The 16,563-nt window shown below is 48.9% G+C and overlaps 1 protein-coding gene across 1 annotated transcript in view; it reads left to right on the forward strand.

Annotated features, from left to right (window-relative positions):
• The window catches only part of EHD4 (EH domain containing 4), an 87,713-nt gene extending 71,699 nt beyond the window's left edge, over nucleotides 1-16,014 (forward strand). Inside the window, exons 5-6 of the mRNA XM_043554170.1 lie at nucleotides 3,149-3,313; nucleotides 11,870-16,014. Coding sequence (XP_043410105.1) covers nucleotides 3,149-3,313; nucleotides 11,870-12,406 — 702 coding nt within the window. The 3' untranslated portion in view covers nucleotides 12,407-16,014. The remainder of the gene's footprint in view (nucleotides 1-3,148; nucleotides 3,314-11,869) is intronic.
• The last annotated feature ends 549 nt before the right edge of the window (nucleotides 16,015-16,563 follow it).

Here is a 16,563-nt window from a genome sequence, read left to right on the forward strand (position 1 = left end):
GGTCTGGTGTCCAATGGCAGCCCATCATCCGGGAGCCTTGGTCATCAGCCAATGAACACCATGAGGGCTGAGGTGAGAGAGCAGGTGCCAGGCTGTGGGTGGAGAACTGTGGCAGGTGCACATCACCCAGAGTCAGGCCAAGTGAAGCAGTGTTAGAAACTGGTGCCAGTCCTACTGGTGCCAATCCTACTGGAGCTGGGGGCTGCGTGGGGAGTCAGCCTCCCTGAGCAGAGGCCTGGCAACTCAAAAGGCTCACCTTAGGAGGTAGTGAGGAAAGCTTGGGGAGCCCTGCAGGGGTCTGGCACAGCCCCCGGGCTGGGATCTGGGGTGGGGTTCAGTAAAAAGCCCTGGTAGATAGTAGACTATGCCGCTTGGGACCTCCTGCTTCAGTTGGGGCTGGTTCCAGAGTGGGGCAGGCCTGCGCATGGAAGAGAGAGGTATCCATAGGCCCAGTCCAGAGGTTCCAGTAGGACCGAGGCCAAGGAAATGACACAAGGATGGCTGGTGAGGAGCTGGTTCTCCACTGGAGTGTGGCAGACCCTCCAAGTCCTTCAATGTTAGCCACGGCCTTACCCCAACCCCACCAAACTGAGCCAGACATTCATTGTCCAAGGCAGGGAAATTACTAGTCTTACCACTTATTCATCATACCCTCAGGAATGCAGCTAAAGTCCAACACTCTAAATAAAGGATTCCCAAATTTGGGGTTTCTCTATCCCAAAGAATCATGTAAAAATTTTAAGCTGTTTTAATGTGAAAAAATAAGTAAATAAGTTTACTAGTAACAGAAAGGTTCAGACACATCTCTTCTCATCTGTACTTGTGATCAGTAGCCAGGCAGGACACTGTGTGTTTCTGTTAAATGACCTTTATATAGATGGGAAAGTTAGCATTGTCTGGTCTGAGCATGTCAGCGTTTACATTACATACTTATTTTAAGTAGCAGAATGTTTTTGGCTGTGCCCAGTGTGTGTCCATACACAGAGGCTCTCAGCTGAGCTAGAGGATGTCTCTGCTTATCCCCTTTATTCAATTTCCATTCTTCCACAAGATTACAGAAGTCTGTTTTCTTTAATAGGATTTTCCCTAGCTGCATAGTCATTTTCTTTTGGTAATCACTGTTCTGCTTTTCATCCGTTCCTATTTTTAGTTATTTTCTTGACTTCTAAATTACTCTGTAGAATTCTGATACACAAACAGAGGTTTTGTAATGAACATTTCTTCACGTCCTAAAGTTGGAAATCAGCAGAAGAGTGGAAATGTTCGGGGGACCTGGGTGGCTCAGTCGGTTAAGCACCCGACTTCCACTCGGGGCATGATCTCACAGTTCGTGAGTTCAAGCCCATCATTGGGCTCTGTGCTGACAGCTCAGAGCCTGGAGTCTGCTTCGGATTCTGTGTGTCCCTTTCTCTGCCCCTCCCCTGCTTGCACTTTCTCTCTCTCAAAGTTAAATAAGCATCTAAAAAACTTTTAAAAAGGGACACCGGGGTGGCTCAGTCAGTTAAGCGTCTGACTCTTGATTTTGGCTCGGGTCATGATCTTACAGTTTGTGAGTTGGAGCCCTGCATCGGGCTGTATGCTGATAGCACAAAGTCTGCTTGGGATTCTCTCTCTCCATCCCTCCCCCACTCATGCAATCTCTCCTTCTCTCAAAATAAATAAATAAACTTTAAAAAAAAGAAAAAAAAAATTTTAAAAGAGTGGAAATGTTAAGGAAGGGGGTGACACAGCCAAGCAGAGCCATCCAAGCTGGGTTCACCACCCCTCGGGTGACAGTCCTGGGCCTGCTAGTGCCAGGTGATCAGGGTTTATGGAGCCTCCGCCTCATTTCCCCAGGGGTTCCTCTCCTAGAGGAAGGTGGTCCTATGCAGCTAGTCCTGTGCAGAAAAGAGTTCAGTGCCATCTTTTTTTTCTTTTTTAAGATTTTATTTTTAAGTATTCTCTATACCCAACATGGGACTCGAACTCACAACCCCAAGATCAAGAGTTGCATGCTCCTCCGGCTGAGCCAGCTAGGCTCCTTCAGTGCCACCTGTAGAGATCCCAGAGTTCACACCCTCCATGGGGAGGTTACAGGAATTCTCTCATCTCACTGTCCACTGGGTACAGATTTCCATGCAGATTAACTATTTACGTCAGATCAGACATTTACATCAGTCTTCAGTTTCGTTTCCTGGTGCCCCTGGGCACCAGCCCTGCTGAAACTTTCTTTTAGGTCTTGTGGTTAATCACCAGTCTTTCAGCCCAGGCGCCACCCACCCCGCTCACTCTCTGCATAGACGCAGACACGGAATAGCCCCTCAGGCACAACTGAACTGTGCCAGAGACCTTCCCCAAGCCTGTCGCCCCATCCTATCCCCAGGCAAGCACCACCAGCCCACTTAGGAAGCAGGGCACTCATGGCATTATTCTGGCCTCTCTGCTCTCCCAGAAACGTCATCAGCCCATCAGCACCACGTGAGGTTAGCCAATGCTCATTCTAATCCTACACAGCTCCTGGCATGCGCAGTGGTCTACTTCCCCGCCTCTGAGATGTGTAGCAGCCACATACACGGCACTGCCCCAAATACGGCCCCTGTTGTGTTACTGCCACACCGCCATCCATGCTCTCCCTCTCCTGGACAGCCACAGCCCTCCTACCTATCTTCAGGACCCAATTTAGGTGTCATCTCTTCCTGACTCTCCCCTCCCACAGCCCTTATCTGTCACATTCCACTTCCTGAGGTCTTTTTCTGGCTCCTCCCCATCCCGGTCCTTCTGGGGGGGAGGGGGTTCTTGGCTCACTTTCCCTCAGTGGTCACAACCATTCCTGTGGCTCTGGTCACCACCTCTGCCCCAGCTCTCAAATCCAGCACCCAGACTAGCTCTATCTGGAGCTTGGGGCCCTCTTTCCAGGCACCCTTAGACAGCGCCATCTGGGGGTCCCTCATGTACCTCACATTCTACATGCCCAGAAACAGACTTGTAATGTGTCCTTTGTGTCTCACCACGTCCACCACCCCCACCCCCCCGCACCCAGATCCTTACCCTCCTGTCCTGAGGGCTGTGGCCCTGAATATGGGAGCCTGTTATGTATTATGATGCCATCTTGTTTGTCTTTCTGGTACAGTTCTAAGTAACACGTCCTTACTGACATATACCCCTTCAGGTACATGCCTACATCATCAGCCACCTGAAGAAGGAAATGCCAAGTGTATTCGGAAAGGAAAACAAGAAGAGAGAGCTTATCAGCAGATTGCCAGAAATCTACCTTCAGCTGCAGCGAGAATACCAGATTTCTGCCGGGGACTTCCCAGAGGTCAAGGCAATGCAGGTACTGGGAGCCTATTGCAACATCAATGTGACCTTGTCTGGCTGGTTGCTGGGTCCACATTAGGGTTTCCTGGTTTAGGATAGAGAACGCCATGAATGCATCTTCCTAATGGTGATCCATGAGAACAGGCTTCTGAGAGTAAAGCAGAGATTGCCTGGCCCCCAAAACTAACCAAAAAGGGACACATTTCAAGAAGTAAATTTAGGTCACATGAAAAAATCAGATGAGCATCCCTCTCAGGCCATGTGTTGGCATTAAGTGACACCTGTTTTGGGGAATCCCAGAACCTTAAGGTAATAAGAACTGCCATTAACCTCAGAGGTCACCCCAGGCAGCCTCCGCAAGCCTGCGCTGCGAGGCACTGTGGTAATTAATACATGCTCAGGCAACAGTGCTTCTGCAGGCTCAGAGCCCTCATCAGAGTTCCGAGGGCTCCTGGGGCATGGCTGGCCTTCCCTGGGCACAGCAAGTTGTGCTCACTAAAGATTGTGCTTACGAGTCAGCATTGGGCAACTTTGGGCCTGATTTTAGGGTCTCCCTGAGTTGTGCCTGGGCAGCCCCAGATGAGCCTGAATGGGTGCTGCATTCAGCCTGGCCTGACCAGTGCGTCTACCGCCCTGCCGTGGTATTAGATATACACATCGATGCTGACCATATCTTCCCAAGTGAGGCCACCCACCTGGCTCCTCACAGAGCCAGACTGACCAGCTTTTTTCCACTGCAAGGACCTGTCTGCACTAGAGGCCACAGTCCTCTCTGGAAAGCAGACCAGGGAAAGAAAACCCACATTGCCCTCTTTGACCCTCTCATTTTCCCACATTTGATGGAGATGTGGATTCTGAGAAATATGACTCTCGCAGGAGGAAAACGAGTCTGCAAGTACAATGAGGACTTATGGGGACCCACCACGGGGGCCGGTTGGGACGTCTGTGCCCTGCTTCAGTGGGTGGAGAAGGCCTGACCTGCCCCGATGGCCACCGCCTTGTGGGAACATAGGCCTGGATGGTTCACGAGAAGTTGCAAATCTAGATTTGTGCGTAAAGTCCCCTGGTTTTCAAATTTTAGCTCAGACTTTCAAAAAGTACTACATAGGCCAAACAGAGCATCCCTGCAATGCTGGCTATACCCTGGAAATCTCTAGTTCTCATCTTTTGCCTTGAGCCACAGAGGAAGACGGGGCTGAAAGAAGAGTCGTTGGAGATATACAGCTGGAAGGTGGGCCTGTGAGCTGCCTGGCTGCCTCAGGAGGGCGTAGGAGAAGGAGAGATCATGGAGTGGAGGCAAAGATCAACAGGCATCAGGAGGGGAAGCTTTGACCTTGAGGAGTTTTTTAATGTAAACTTTCTGTAAAGGACACATTAACATAGGAGTGGGTCATCCTTTTGTGATGGCAGGGTTCAGGGAGCTAAGTGCATGTGGAATATATGCTCTGGACAGATATGACTTAGCTCGCTTCAGAATAAATCCAGAATATCTTTTTTTCTTCCTGAAATGAAATAGGTATCCCTGTACTCAGAGGAAGAATTGGGTTTTTTTTTTCCAATCACAAGATGGCTGGGCTACTGGGGCCTCTGGAGCAGTCTTCCCAAGCGGGTTCACCTTCACACCCTTGGGTTATGCCCTACACCACATGACCAAACTGAGGGGACATGTTTCCTTGCATCCTTAAGATATTTTTTAAAAAAAATTTTAATGTTTATTCATTTTAGAGAGAGAGAGAGAGCGTGAGCAGGTGAGGGACAGAGAGACAGACACACATAGAATCTGAAGCAGGCTCCAGGCTCTGAGCTGTCAGCACAGAGCCTGATACAGGGCTCAAACTCATGAGCCATGTGATTATGACCTGAGCCGAAGTTGGACACTTAACTGACTAAGCCACCCAGGCGCCCCACATCCTTCAGATATGTTTAAAGGAAATTGGTTCCTTGACTGAAATGAAAGCTATGAATAAATACATCATGTGTACTCTGGCCTAATGGGGCTTCTGTGGCTCATTAGCCTGCCACCCACAGGAACATGTTGCTCCAAAGACCTGAGGCACCACTGAGCCCAGCAGGAAGCCACCGTAAGCCTCCTTTCAGGACCTGCAACCTGTCCCCAGAGGAACTCCCATAAAGCAGGTAGCAAACCGCTACGAGAGCTTCTCATGACCATGTTAGCCTGGGCCTGGCCATGTCAGAGGAAGCCCAGGCCTCTCAGCTGGAGCAGAAGGGCAGTCCCTGAGGAAGAACACAAGGAAGCCATGTGCCCCTCTTCTAGCATCTCAGGAGAGGCCTTAGCCCCTTCATTAGACACCTGAGTGCCTTAGGACTTGATGCAAGGAGTGCCACCTGACAGGTATCCTCATTCACCTGTGTTCATTCACTCAGTCACCAAGAAATATTAAGTCTACCGTGGCCAGGCACTGTTCTAGGTCCCTGGAATAAATCAGTGAACAAATAACAAAAATCCCTGCGCTGGATTACAGTATTTGCCACGATGACTGTGGCCGGCAATGGAGTTTTGGCAGCAAAGCCTCCTGTTAGGACATGTGCTCTTTGTTACGACACTAACACTGTTGCGCTTCCAAGCAGTTGATTCATTTATACAGTGGCCGTCTCCCTCATAAGGCTGTATCTCCATGAGGCATTCAATGATCCGTGTCTCGTTCACTGCCATACCCCCAGCACCTGGGATGTAGCAGGTGCCCAACGAACAGGTGTTAGATGAGCTCACTGAGAAGTTAGTGCGTGTTTATATCATAGCAGGCGGTAGGGTAGTGAATTTCTCAGACCCTGACCTAACCCAGAAAGCCACAGGACCTATGAATAGACCAGCAGTTTTCAGAGCAAGCCCCTGGAATCTGGAAGGGATTCCTTCATGGGAGAGTGGCCAGGCCCTAGTCACACCACCCCAGTCCCTTCAGGGACTCCTCGAGGAACAAGGCAGGCCTGGAGCCCATAGGGCATGCTTACCATCGCCTGATACTTCCAGCTAGTTTTCTGTCACCCAGGAAGCTTTGGGGGCTTGATGGTGTGGGTCAGGGCCTCTGTCATCTCTGAGTCTGTTGAGCATCTGACATCCCCTTCAACACAGGTGTTTAAGCTCACATCGACTACATCTGGGACAACACTGGGGACCTAAGTGTAGAGATCACTTTTTTATGATCTTTCCACATCTCAGGGTCACTCAGAGAGCTCGCCAATGCCAGCTTTAAGTCTCTGTTCTCCCTGTGCTCTCACAGACCAGGCTGGCTGGGGTGACTCTTAGCTGTAGCGATAAACTGAGTGTATTGTGAAGGCGTTTGCCCAGTGCTGGGAGAGGCCCACGACCTGCTGGTGAGGCAGCCTGTGTCTGCCCTGCATCCTTTTGCGAGGGAATGTGATTTACCACACTGATAGGTGCAGACTGGAGAATGAGGAGAATGCTAGCAAAGCCACTTTTATTGCAGACTCACTTGTCCTCAGAGAATTTGGCCCCCTCAGCTGATGAGGTGGCAGCGTTTCAACAGCAGAGGGCAGCAGAGCCGTCCCCCACCTGCTCAGCCCACCTGTAAATTGGAGAACTGCTTCTAGTGAATTCTGGGAGGAAGTGGGCAAGAGATAGCCCAGCGACAACTGGGCTGGGAACTGACCTTTGTAGCTTGGGAGGGAGAAGTTCCAGGATCCAGGGCTCAGTGGCTTTGATGGATACAACTGTTGAAGGATAAATCTTTAAATTCCCCAGTGTGTATTCATCCCAATAAAAAGATTTCTGTTTTGGAGAGAACTTGGTGGAGGGTCAGAGATGGCAGTGGTTTAACTTGTACCCCACACTCCCTGGTCAGGCCTTGGGGGTGAGGGGTACCCCAGGGATGAGAGTTTAGGGTTGATTTCCTGTGTGCCCTCCGGGCAAAGGTGGCTGCTTGCTGTTACTTCCTGTCCACCCCTGCAAACATGTGGCCGTTTCTTCTTGCCAGCTTTCCAGAGGTTTATAGTCTGAATCCGCGAACCCTGCAGGCGGGTGGAAAGTTCAGGCAGACACCGCCCTCATTCGTCTGCTTGGCCAGACACAGGAGCTTTGTGTGCGCCCAGAGCGCAGGCTCATTCATGAGGAAATAGGGTAGGTGTCTATGCACCCAGGGGAATCCAGACTTGTTTACCCCAGCAGCACTCAGATTTTTGTGTAGGCTGCCTGCTCTCTCCTCCTGGGCTTTCTCTTCTCAGTTCCCCCAGCTGACTGAGATACTGGCCATAAGAGCCCAAAGTGTTGGTAACATTGTTTAGAGCTGGTTTTGGAGTGAATTGCAGGTGACCCCGGTCTGTCAGGATAGCGACACACAAATCAGAATGTGTCTAGAAACCAAGCCCACACCACACTGAGACCTGACGGCCCCAAAGTTTGCTGAGAAGAAGACTGTTGGAGGCACCTCTCTAGAGGTCTGTCAAGCCGTTTGGCTTTCAGCTCTGTCCCTCCATGTGAAGCTCAAGGCTCTGCTTCTAAACAACAGCACAGGATGTCTGCCCTGCTGGTACACTCTAGAGACCACAATTTTGACTCTCCATTGGAAACAACCTAAATGTCCAACCACATGGGACAGGGTAAAGGCAAAATGGCCCAGCTGTACAGTTCAATATTAGATAGCTATTAAGATGAAGAATAAGATTGTATAAAAGTTATTATCACAGAAAGATGAGATACATTTTTTCTTAAAAATCCAAGTTGTCAAGCAGTGTGGTCTTAGTTCAGTTAAAGTGTGTGTGTGTGTGTGTGTGTGTGTGTGTGTGTGTGTGTGTTTATGTGCATGTGTATATTTATAAAAATGGCTAGAAATGTGTGCTCAAAAAACATTAGCAGAAGTTATTGCTGGGGGGCATCTGGGTGGCTCAGTCAATTAAGCATCCAACTTTGGCTCAGGTTATGATCTCGCGGTTCATTGTTTCGAGCCCTGCATCAGCCTCTGTGCTGACAGCTCAGGGCCTGAAGCCTACTTCACATTCTGTGTCCCCTCTCTTTCTGCCCCTCTCCCGCTCGCTCTGTCTCTATCTCTGTCTCAAAAAATAAACATTAAAAAAAATTTTTTTAAGAAGTTATTGCTGGGTGATAGAGTTATAAGTGATTTACATTTTTGGTCTATCAGTTTTTCCCCAAATTTTTACAACAAAAAAGTGTGATATTTATGATTGCACAAAGTTTTGCTTTTTTTTCCCCCTCCCTGCCTATCACATTACTTCTCCCCAGAATAGTCAGGTCTGAGGGGTATATGAAACCCCTTTTACTCAAGAGTCTCCCTGCCTCGTCTCCAGAAAATTGTACACGTGGATGGCCCCTTGCTGGCCTTCTAGAATTTTCCTAACAGAAATACTTTACATAAAGTCCATATAAAAACTTGCATATCTGGAATTTTCTGCATTTATTTGGCAAAACTGCTGTTGAAGACATTTTTCAAAGATCATAAAAAGTCACAGGTAACTCTCACAATTCAGACAAAGTTTGTTTTCTTGAAACAAACAGGTGGTGTGTTCCCTCAGACAATGAGGGGGTGTGCCCCCTGGCAGCTGAGGAGAATAACTTTTCTCACCTTAGATGTCTGATGTAATGGTCCCTTTCCTCTCTGTCTTAATTACTTAGCTTTTCCATTTCTTTTTTTTTTTAAGATTATTTATTTTAAAAGAGAAAGCACATAAGCTGGGAAAGGGCAGAGAGAGAGAAGGGGAGAGAGAAAATCCCAGGTAGGCTCTGTGTTGTCAGCACAGAGCCCGACACAGAACTCAAGAACCAAGAACAAGCATCCAGTGCTTCACCAACTGAGCCACCCAGGTGTCCCTTAGCTTTTCCATTTCTAACGACTTTCTTCTATTTCATGTTACCATATTTTCACTGTAAGCTAAGCCAAGTCATTCTTGAAAGAAGGATCTAAAAAAAACTAAAAAACTAGAACGTTCTCCCTCTTTTATAGCATAAGCTCCCTGAGGGCAGAGATTATGGCTCTTCATGGTTATATTATCCCCAGGCTCCAAAACAGGGCCTGGCAATAACAAATTCCCAGTAAATGTTGGATGGGTCAATGGAGAAAGGATGGATGGATGGGTGGGTGGATGGATGGATGGATGGATGGATGGATGGGTAACCAAGGAGAACCAGAGTAGGAGGGACTATTTCTACAGAGCTATCCACAGGGCTTGTGTGGCATCTATAGTCAGCTCTCCTCCAAATCAGGCAATTGTTGTCCTAGGACCCTCCCCAGTGCACATGTTTCTGCACTTCTGTCTGCTGATGGGCCTGTTCTCCTGGGTTGTGGAGCCTGGACCTGCCCTGAGCTGGCTGGTGATACTCAGCTCTATTGGCTGGATTTCCATTTGCCCTCCCCATCTCTACTCTTCTCCTACTTAGCAGTTTCAACTTTTACTTATTTGTACCTTAAACTACATTTTTTTAACTGATCCAAAAACAAAATCCTTAAATAATTGTTTTACCTAAATCAGTCCCTCTGACAAGCTTCATGTTACAGTACAAAGAGCATTAGTCAGGAGGCAGGAGCCATGGGGTCTAGTCCACCCTGTGTGCTGTCCGTAAAACAGAGTTATTCAAAGTTGCCCTTCCTTACTCCCAGCATTGTTGTAAAGACCAACAGAAGTGTATCATAAGATCATCTTAAAAGATAAAATGCTAAATCTCTAGAGCACTTAAAAAAAAAAAAAAGGCAAGGTGCCCCTGCGTTACTCAGTCGGTTTGGAATCTGCCTTCCGCTCAGGTCATGATCTCACGATTCATGGGTTCAAGCCCCACATTGGACTCTAGGCTGTCCTCTCAGAGCCTGCTTCAGATCCTCTCTCCTGCCCCCCCCAAAAGTAAATAAATAAAAACTTAAAAAAAAAAAAAGGAGGGGTGCCTGAGTGGCTCAGTCAGTTAAGCATCCAACTCTTCGTTTTGGCTCAGGTCATGATCTCACAGTTCATGGCTTCGAGCCCCATGTTGGGCTCCGTGCTGACAGTTCAGAGCCTGGAGCCTGCTTCGGATTCTGTGTCTCCCTTTCTCTGTCTGCCCCTCTTGGGTTCATACTCTGTCTCTCCCTCAAAAATAAGTAAACATTAAAAAAAAATTTTTTTTAATTAAAAAAAAGGCAAGGTTGAAGGAAGTTTACCTAAAAGCCCTAGGATTATCACTTGTGTGGCCACTAGCCAAAGATTAGCTACTATTAAAAAAAAAAAAAAAGTTGCATTCCATGCATCTTGTTTCTTATTCTGAAAACCATTCCTATATCTGGTGAATTCAGATGTGGGGTCCCCACCAAAGAGAAAGCTCTGAAACAGCCCAGGAATGGGATGTCTACTTAGAGGAGAATTCTGACTCCCGCTATCCCACTCCCTGTCTGCTTCCTTTTTTTTTTAAGTTTCAAGTTTTTATTTAAATTCTAGTTAACATATAATGTAATATAGGTTTCAGGAGTAGAATTTAGTGATTCATCACTTACATAGAATACCCAGTGCTCATCACCAGAGCCCTCCTTAATCCCCATTATCCATCTAGCCCATCCCCAACCCACCTCCCTCCATCAGCCCTCAGTTTGTTCTCTATTGTTAAAGTCTGTTTTATGGTTTGCCTCTCTCCCTCTCTTTCCCCCTCCCCCTGCCATGTTCAACCTTAACCCAATCTCAGACACCTCCAGTTACAAAAAAAGACTAAAAACAGTCCTCTCTGGAAAAAGCCTTGCCAACCTTTATGTGGGTAGAAGACACCCCTCTGTCTCCAATGCTCTGACTTACGGGAGAACAGATGGAGTTAAAGGAGAAGGAAAGTCTACTGGCCAATACTCTGAAAGTGACTGGTTGGGTACCAGTAACCCAGAGGATACCAAAAGAGACTGATATGATTCATCACCATCGGAAATGAAAGTGATTACGACAGCATTTATGTACACACAGTGTCTCCTTTCAAGTTTATGATTCCCCCACAAGACCTCAATTCTCATGCCCCCTCCCATCAAGGCAGAAAATCAGGGCAACAAGGAGGTGATAGTGATAAGTCCTTGCTGTGAGAGCTGTTTGTCAGAGACCTCTCTCAGTCAGTCAGTCCCTGGAAGGCGGGTTCAGTGCTTGGAGGCAGGGCCACTGGCTGGCCAATATGCTGATTTTAGCATCATGCTTCTCAATATCCTTATACGGAGTCCAGGACAAGTCATGCTGTAGCTTGCAGGTGCCAAGGAGGTCATATGGACAACTTGTCCCCTTTGGAGAAATAATAGAAAAATACTGCTGACCACTGTCCCATTTATAAAGGTAATAAATGTTGCCAGGTTTTTTTACTATATTTCAAGCTACATGGTGCAAGTCAGCATCTCTGCGAGCATCTTCCAGTACCTTCCTGGCTTGTTCTTATAAATGTTGGATTTGCTCAGCTACGACTGTTATTTTGTTGGTGGCATTTGCTCGGATGACTTCGTCAGCCTCCTCGACCCGTAACTGGCTGAACTCTTTGGTCTGCGGGGACTCCCCCCCCGACTGCCCCGGCGTTTTGGCGTCCCCCATGACAACAGCCGACCCTATCTGCTTCCTGAAGAAAGGGCATGTGACCAAGTTGTGGTTTTTCCTTTTGCAGGAACAGCTCGAGAACTACGACTTCACCAAATTCCACTCGCTGAAGCCCAAGCTGATCGAGGCAGTGGACAACATGTTGAGCAGCAAGATCTCGTCCCTGATGCACCTCATCAGCCAGGAGGAGATGAGCATGCCCACGCAGCTCGTGCAGGGCGGCGCCTTCGACGGCACCACCGAGGGCCCCTTCAACCAGGGCTACGGGGAGGGTGCCAAGGAGGGCGCCGATGAGGAGGAATGGGTGGTGGCCAAAGACAAGCCCGTCTACGACGAGCTCTTCTATACCCTGTCGCCTGTCAATGGCAAGATATCGGGCGTCAACGCCAAGAAGGAGATGGTGACATCCAAGCTGCCCAACAGCGTCCTGGGCAAGATCTGGAAGCTGGCAGACTGTGACTGTGACGGCATGCTGGATGAGGAGGAGTTTGCACTGGCCAAGCACCTCATCAAGATCAAGCTCGACGGCTACGAGCTGCCCAACAGCCTGCCCCCCCACCTTGTGCCCCCCTCCCACAGGAAGTCCCTGACGAAGGCCGACTGAGGGGTGGGCCGCTCACAGGGCAGGCAGCGGGGGGGTAGGCATCAGGGACCTGTGCCTGAGGCCCGTGCCACTGCTGACTCACTGACCCTAGCCAAGGCACTGCCCTCTCTGTGCCTCAGTTTCCCCACCTATGGAATGAGGAGGGCACACACTGGACACTAGATGAGGTTCTTTCACCTTTAAAATTCCCCGAGTTTCTATTAAAATATTGGGAGGAGGGTGTGGATAAGGAGATTGAAGGGTTAAGAAAAAAGAGAAATTGACCAAAGAGTACTCCGAGGCCTGGAGAGACCTAGACTTGGAAGCGGGCTGTGCACAGCCAGAAAGCCACAGGGAGTGAGCCGGGGGCTTTTCTGGAGCAGGGGGAGCCTTCCGCACTGGACCACATCATTGTGCACCTGCCTTGGCCCCTGTCTGTCCCTTAGAGGGCACCCAGAAGGAGCAAAGTTGATCTTATTTATTTCATTTCCTGTTGTATTGAGAGTGGAAAACAGCAGAGCACAGAGCGTTTCTGCTCTCTCCAGACCACCTACCAAAGAGAAGACTGCTTCCCCTGGGTGTGAAAGGAGAGTCCCCTTTGCCTGTGTGCACCCCCGTCCCTCCTGCAGGCTCTAGCAGCACAGGCAACCAGGCCAGCAGAGAGCATTTGTGACACCCGACACCCCCTGACTAGCCCACCCAGAGCTCCCCCAACCTGGGCCCTTCCCAGCAAAATTGCATTTGGTTAGGAATTTGGAAATCAGAACCTTTATTAGCCCTTGGCAAGATTTCTAGTATTCAAATCATACTGGAGTCTGAAGGTTGGTTTTTCTTACTGGTCTGTCCAGTAATTTGTAGCAAAGTCTATTTATCATATTCAAACTATAGTAAAGGAATGAGGTGGTTCTCTGTAGTCATCAGTGTGGTGACAGGTCCCCAAGGTCCCTTGGACGATGACAGGATTTAAATTCAGCAAAACCATGTCTTGGTGCCTGCAGCGTGCTCGGTCTGGGGACACAAGGGAACAAGAGGTGAGCTTGCCCCAGGGTGTCAGGTAGAAAAGGTCATTCTCTAGCTTTAGACGCTATTTTTATAAAAAAAAAAAAAAAGAAAGAAAGAAAGAAAGAAAGAAATAGGCATCTTTATTATGTCCAGTTTTTCTTTCTTATAGGAAAAGCCTTTATACAAATAGGATGGCATCTTTCATATGAAACCTTTTTCTTTAAAAGGCTGTGAGGTTCAAACCATGCATGCCCCTCACAAGGCAGGATTGGGGCACATCCCGCACGTGGATTCCTGAGTGTTCTGTCTGAGTCCTGGTATAAACCTCTCTGGTCCACACACTCCACTGCCTGTCAGATGGAAGTGGTTAATGCTCACTACCACCTTCCCTCCTTCGTGGGCTGCAGTTTGGGTATTCATTTCATCATTATTTATGCAATTAAAAAAAGAGAGGCGCAAAATGGTGATGGCTGCACGGCATGGGGCCCCACCAGCACCGAAGTGAAATGAAGTCAGAACAGTCCCGCCTGAGCCTTCCAAAAGCCACATTTTTTTTTTTCTGATGTTACCTGTGATATCAGGGTCAGAAGTGCAGAATTAAGAGTCAATTTTTTTTTTTTTTTTGGGGGAAGTATTTATCCAGATGCCAGCCCTCGCACTCCCTAGTTCGCTTTTTAAATAATGTCATTTTAAGAGAAATAAATTCATAATATGATTTTTAGTCTTAATGAGCACTTTTAAACTCATTAGAAACCTATAGAGGTTTATAATGTCACTACTCTCATTTTAGCAGATGGGTTGGTGAACGCGTGAGGACTGCCCCAGGGTGTACCCACAAGGGAGCCCACCAAAGGGCAAAACAGAAAAGAGAGAATTCATCGGTCCAAAGGTTTAGAGGTGCCAAGGTTAGCTGATTTTCCACTCAGAACTATCCTGCTCCTTTAATCTTCTCAGTTGTCATATATAAACACATACACATACATACACCACATGAGTATGTGTTCTTGACACTTGTCAGCATGCATATATGCAGATATGGCCAAGTGTCGTCTGTGCAGAGACATACGGGAAAACTATATTAGAGGACCAGCAGACTGAGGTGTCTGCTTTCTACAGGAAAGGAAACTTCTTTTGGTGGTGTTGTGATCCCTACCCCATACGCTCAGGTGGGACAACATCAGGCAGCTGCATGCTTTCCCTGCTGAGAAAGAAAAAAGTCACATGCCCACTTTTCTTAACATCTCTTACAACATGAAGTCAGTCATCACGAAGAGTTGATTGGAAAGAGCAATGTCCCTGGAGGACATTAGGGATGGCTGCTAAGGCTGAGGACCCGTATCTTCCCAGGACCCGCACAAAGTTCCCGGAGTCTGCGTCCAGAACCCCTCCTCGTGCAGCAGGGCTGGGGGACGGCAGAGCCCTCCCGAATCTGTTCACACTGACCCAGCACGTGGCCCTCCCCACACCACCCAGTTTTCAAAGCACCCCCTCCCCGGAGTGTCTGCAGCTGGGCGGGGTAGTGGAGGCAGGTAAACTCTAGCGCTGTGACACTCCCCACGCTCTCCACAATTCCACGGCAGAAACTCTGCTTTCACAAGATGCTGCATAACACAAACCTCTGCAGCCTTGAGTTCAAGAGAAAAAGCAAGTTCAGGCTGATCCTCCCAAAGACAGCTTCCAAGTCGTAAGCCTACTAATGAGGCCCTCCTGAACCTATCTGCAAAGAAACGTTGCACCAAGACCTATCAAAAACCTCCAGTTTCGTGGTGACATGGGGACACCCAACCTGCTCCAGCCTCAGGCTCCAGCCCAGCATTGTACACCGATACCTTCCTTACTGCGCTATGCAGGGCCCAGGACTGGTCGCTCTTCAGTGGGGAGAGCCGTTCATTTAGCTGGCCCCCATCCCTCCAGTGCTGGACTGGGTTCCCCTTGGAGCCCTTGTCATTATGCAGCAATCACATCTTTGGGTTTGGAGGCGTGACTCCTCCTGCAGGATGGCGGGCCTTTGAGGAGCTGAATTCTTGTGTGTCCGGGACTGGGTTTCCAGGTGGGTCAGAGAGCACATGAGGAGAAGCCAATGCCTCCCACCCTCCTCTCAACTCCTGCTCATTTTCAGCCCACTGGAGAAGCCTCAGCAGAACCGTGGCCCCACTGCCGCTGAGCACAGCCCTTTTTCATGTTCTGCCGGTTCCCCCGGGGAGCCGCCTCTCCACCACACCAGGAAGGTCTCGTACCGCAGTCCGTTGTCCAGCGTGAGGTTTCACCACCAGTCATGGCCCGACTGCCACCACTGGGACCTCCCCACTTTGCACCATTACACGCCTTCGGTACTCCCAGAGCAGTACCCCAGACGAGTTGTCTTGAAGAAAAGGGAAGCATTTAACAGCGGCACTGTGTATTTCCTCCGTGGAATGTAGCAGAGAAATAACCTTCTTAGGACAGATAACCACTGAGTTTATCCAGGTGAACGTGGGCCTAATTTAAGAGTGTATCAGGTTACATGTCAATTAGCCAATGCAGTTAATACACAATGCTTCTTTTTTTTTTTTTTTTTTGTAATCCTGTTTCCAGGTGTCAAATAAAAAAAGACACAATCTGTTGATCAATAAACTTGTGAAAAATTCGCTAGCTTTCCTCCATTGGCTCTGGCTTTCCCATGACTGTGTGGCAGTTGTCTCAGCAGTAAAGCAGGGATCCAAGGCGTTAGGGGGAGGGTGCATTCCTGCTGCGCACCATCCCTGTGACCCCCACTCTTCCCGTGTCCTCTAAGCCAGGACATTCCCCAAAATGGGCCATCTTTAGCCGGAAAGCAACTCCATCTGCTCCCCAGCAGAGGTCAGGTCCAGGACCAAGCCCCAAGTGAGGATGACTGGAAAGCTGGACTGGAGGAACCACGGAGACAGACCCTTCCGAGGCTAGGGAGGGCATCACTGAGCATTCTCAAAGGAGAGAGCACCTGCCACGACGTCCTCTCCAGTTTGGAGGCAAGTCCCTGCGCCTGAAGCTGCAGTAGTCCTAGGGTTGGAGCCCCCTGGCTGGCACTGTTCCTGCCTCTTGTCACCTCACAGGTGCAGATACACATCCCCAGAGCAGACACCTGGGTTTTTCCTGCTGTCACCCATCTACCCTTGTGGTGACCCAGACCTGGAATTTCCTTCTCAGAGCACTCCCCC

Source organism: Prionailurus bengalensis, chromosome B3 (genome assembly GCF_016509475.1).
Source record: "Prionailurus bengalensis isolate Pbe53 chromosome B3, Fcat_Pben_1.1_paternal_pri, whole genome shotgun sequence".
In the NCBI taxonomy this organism is placed as follows: Eukaryota; Metazoa; Chordata; class Mammalia; order Carnivora; family Felidae; genus Prionailurus; species Prionailurus bengalensis.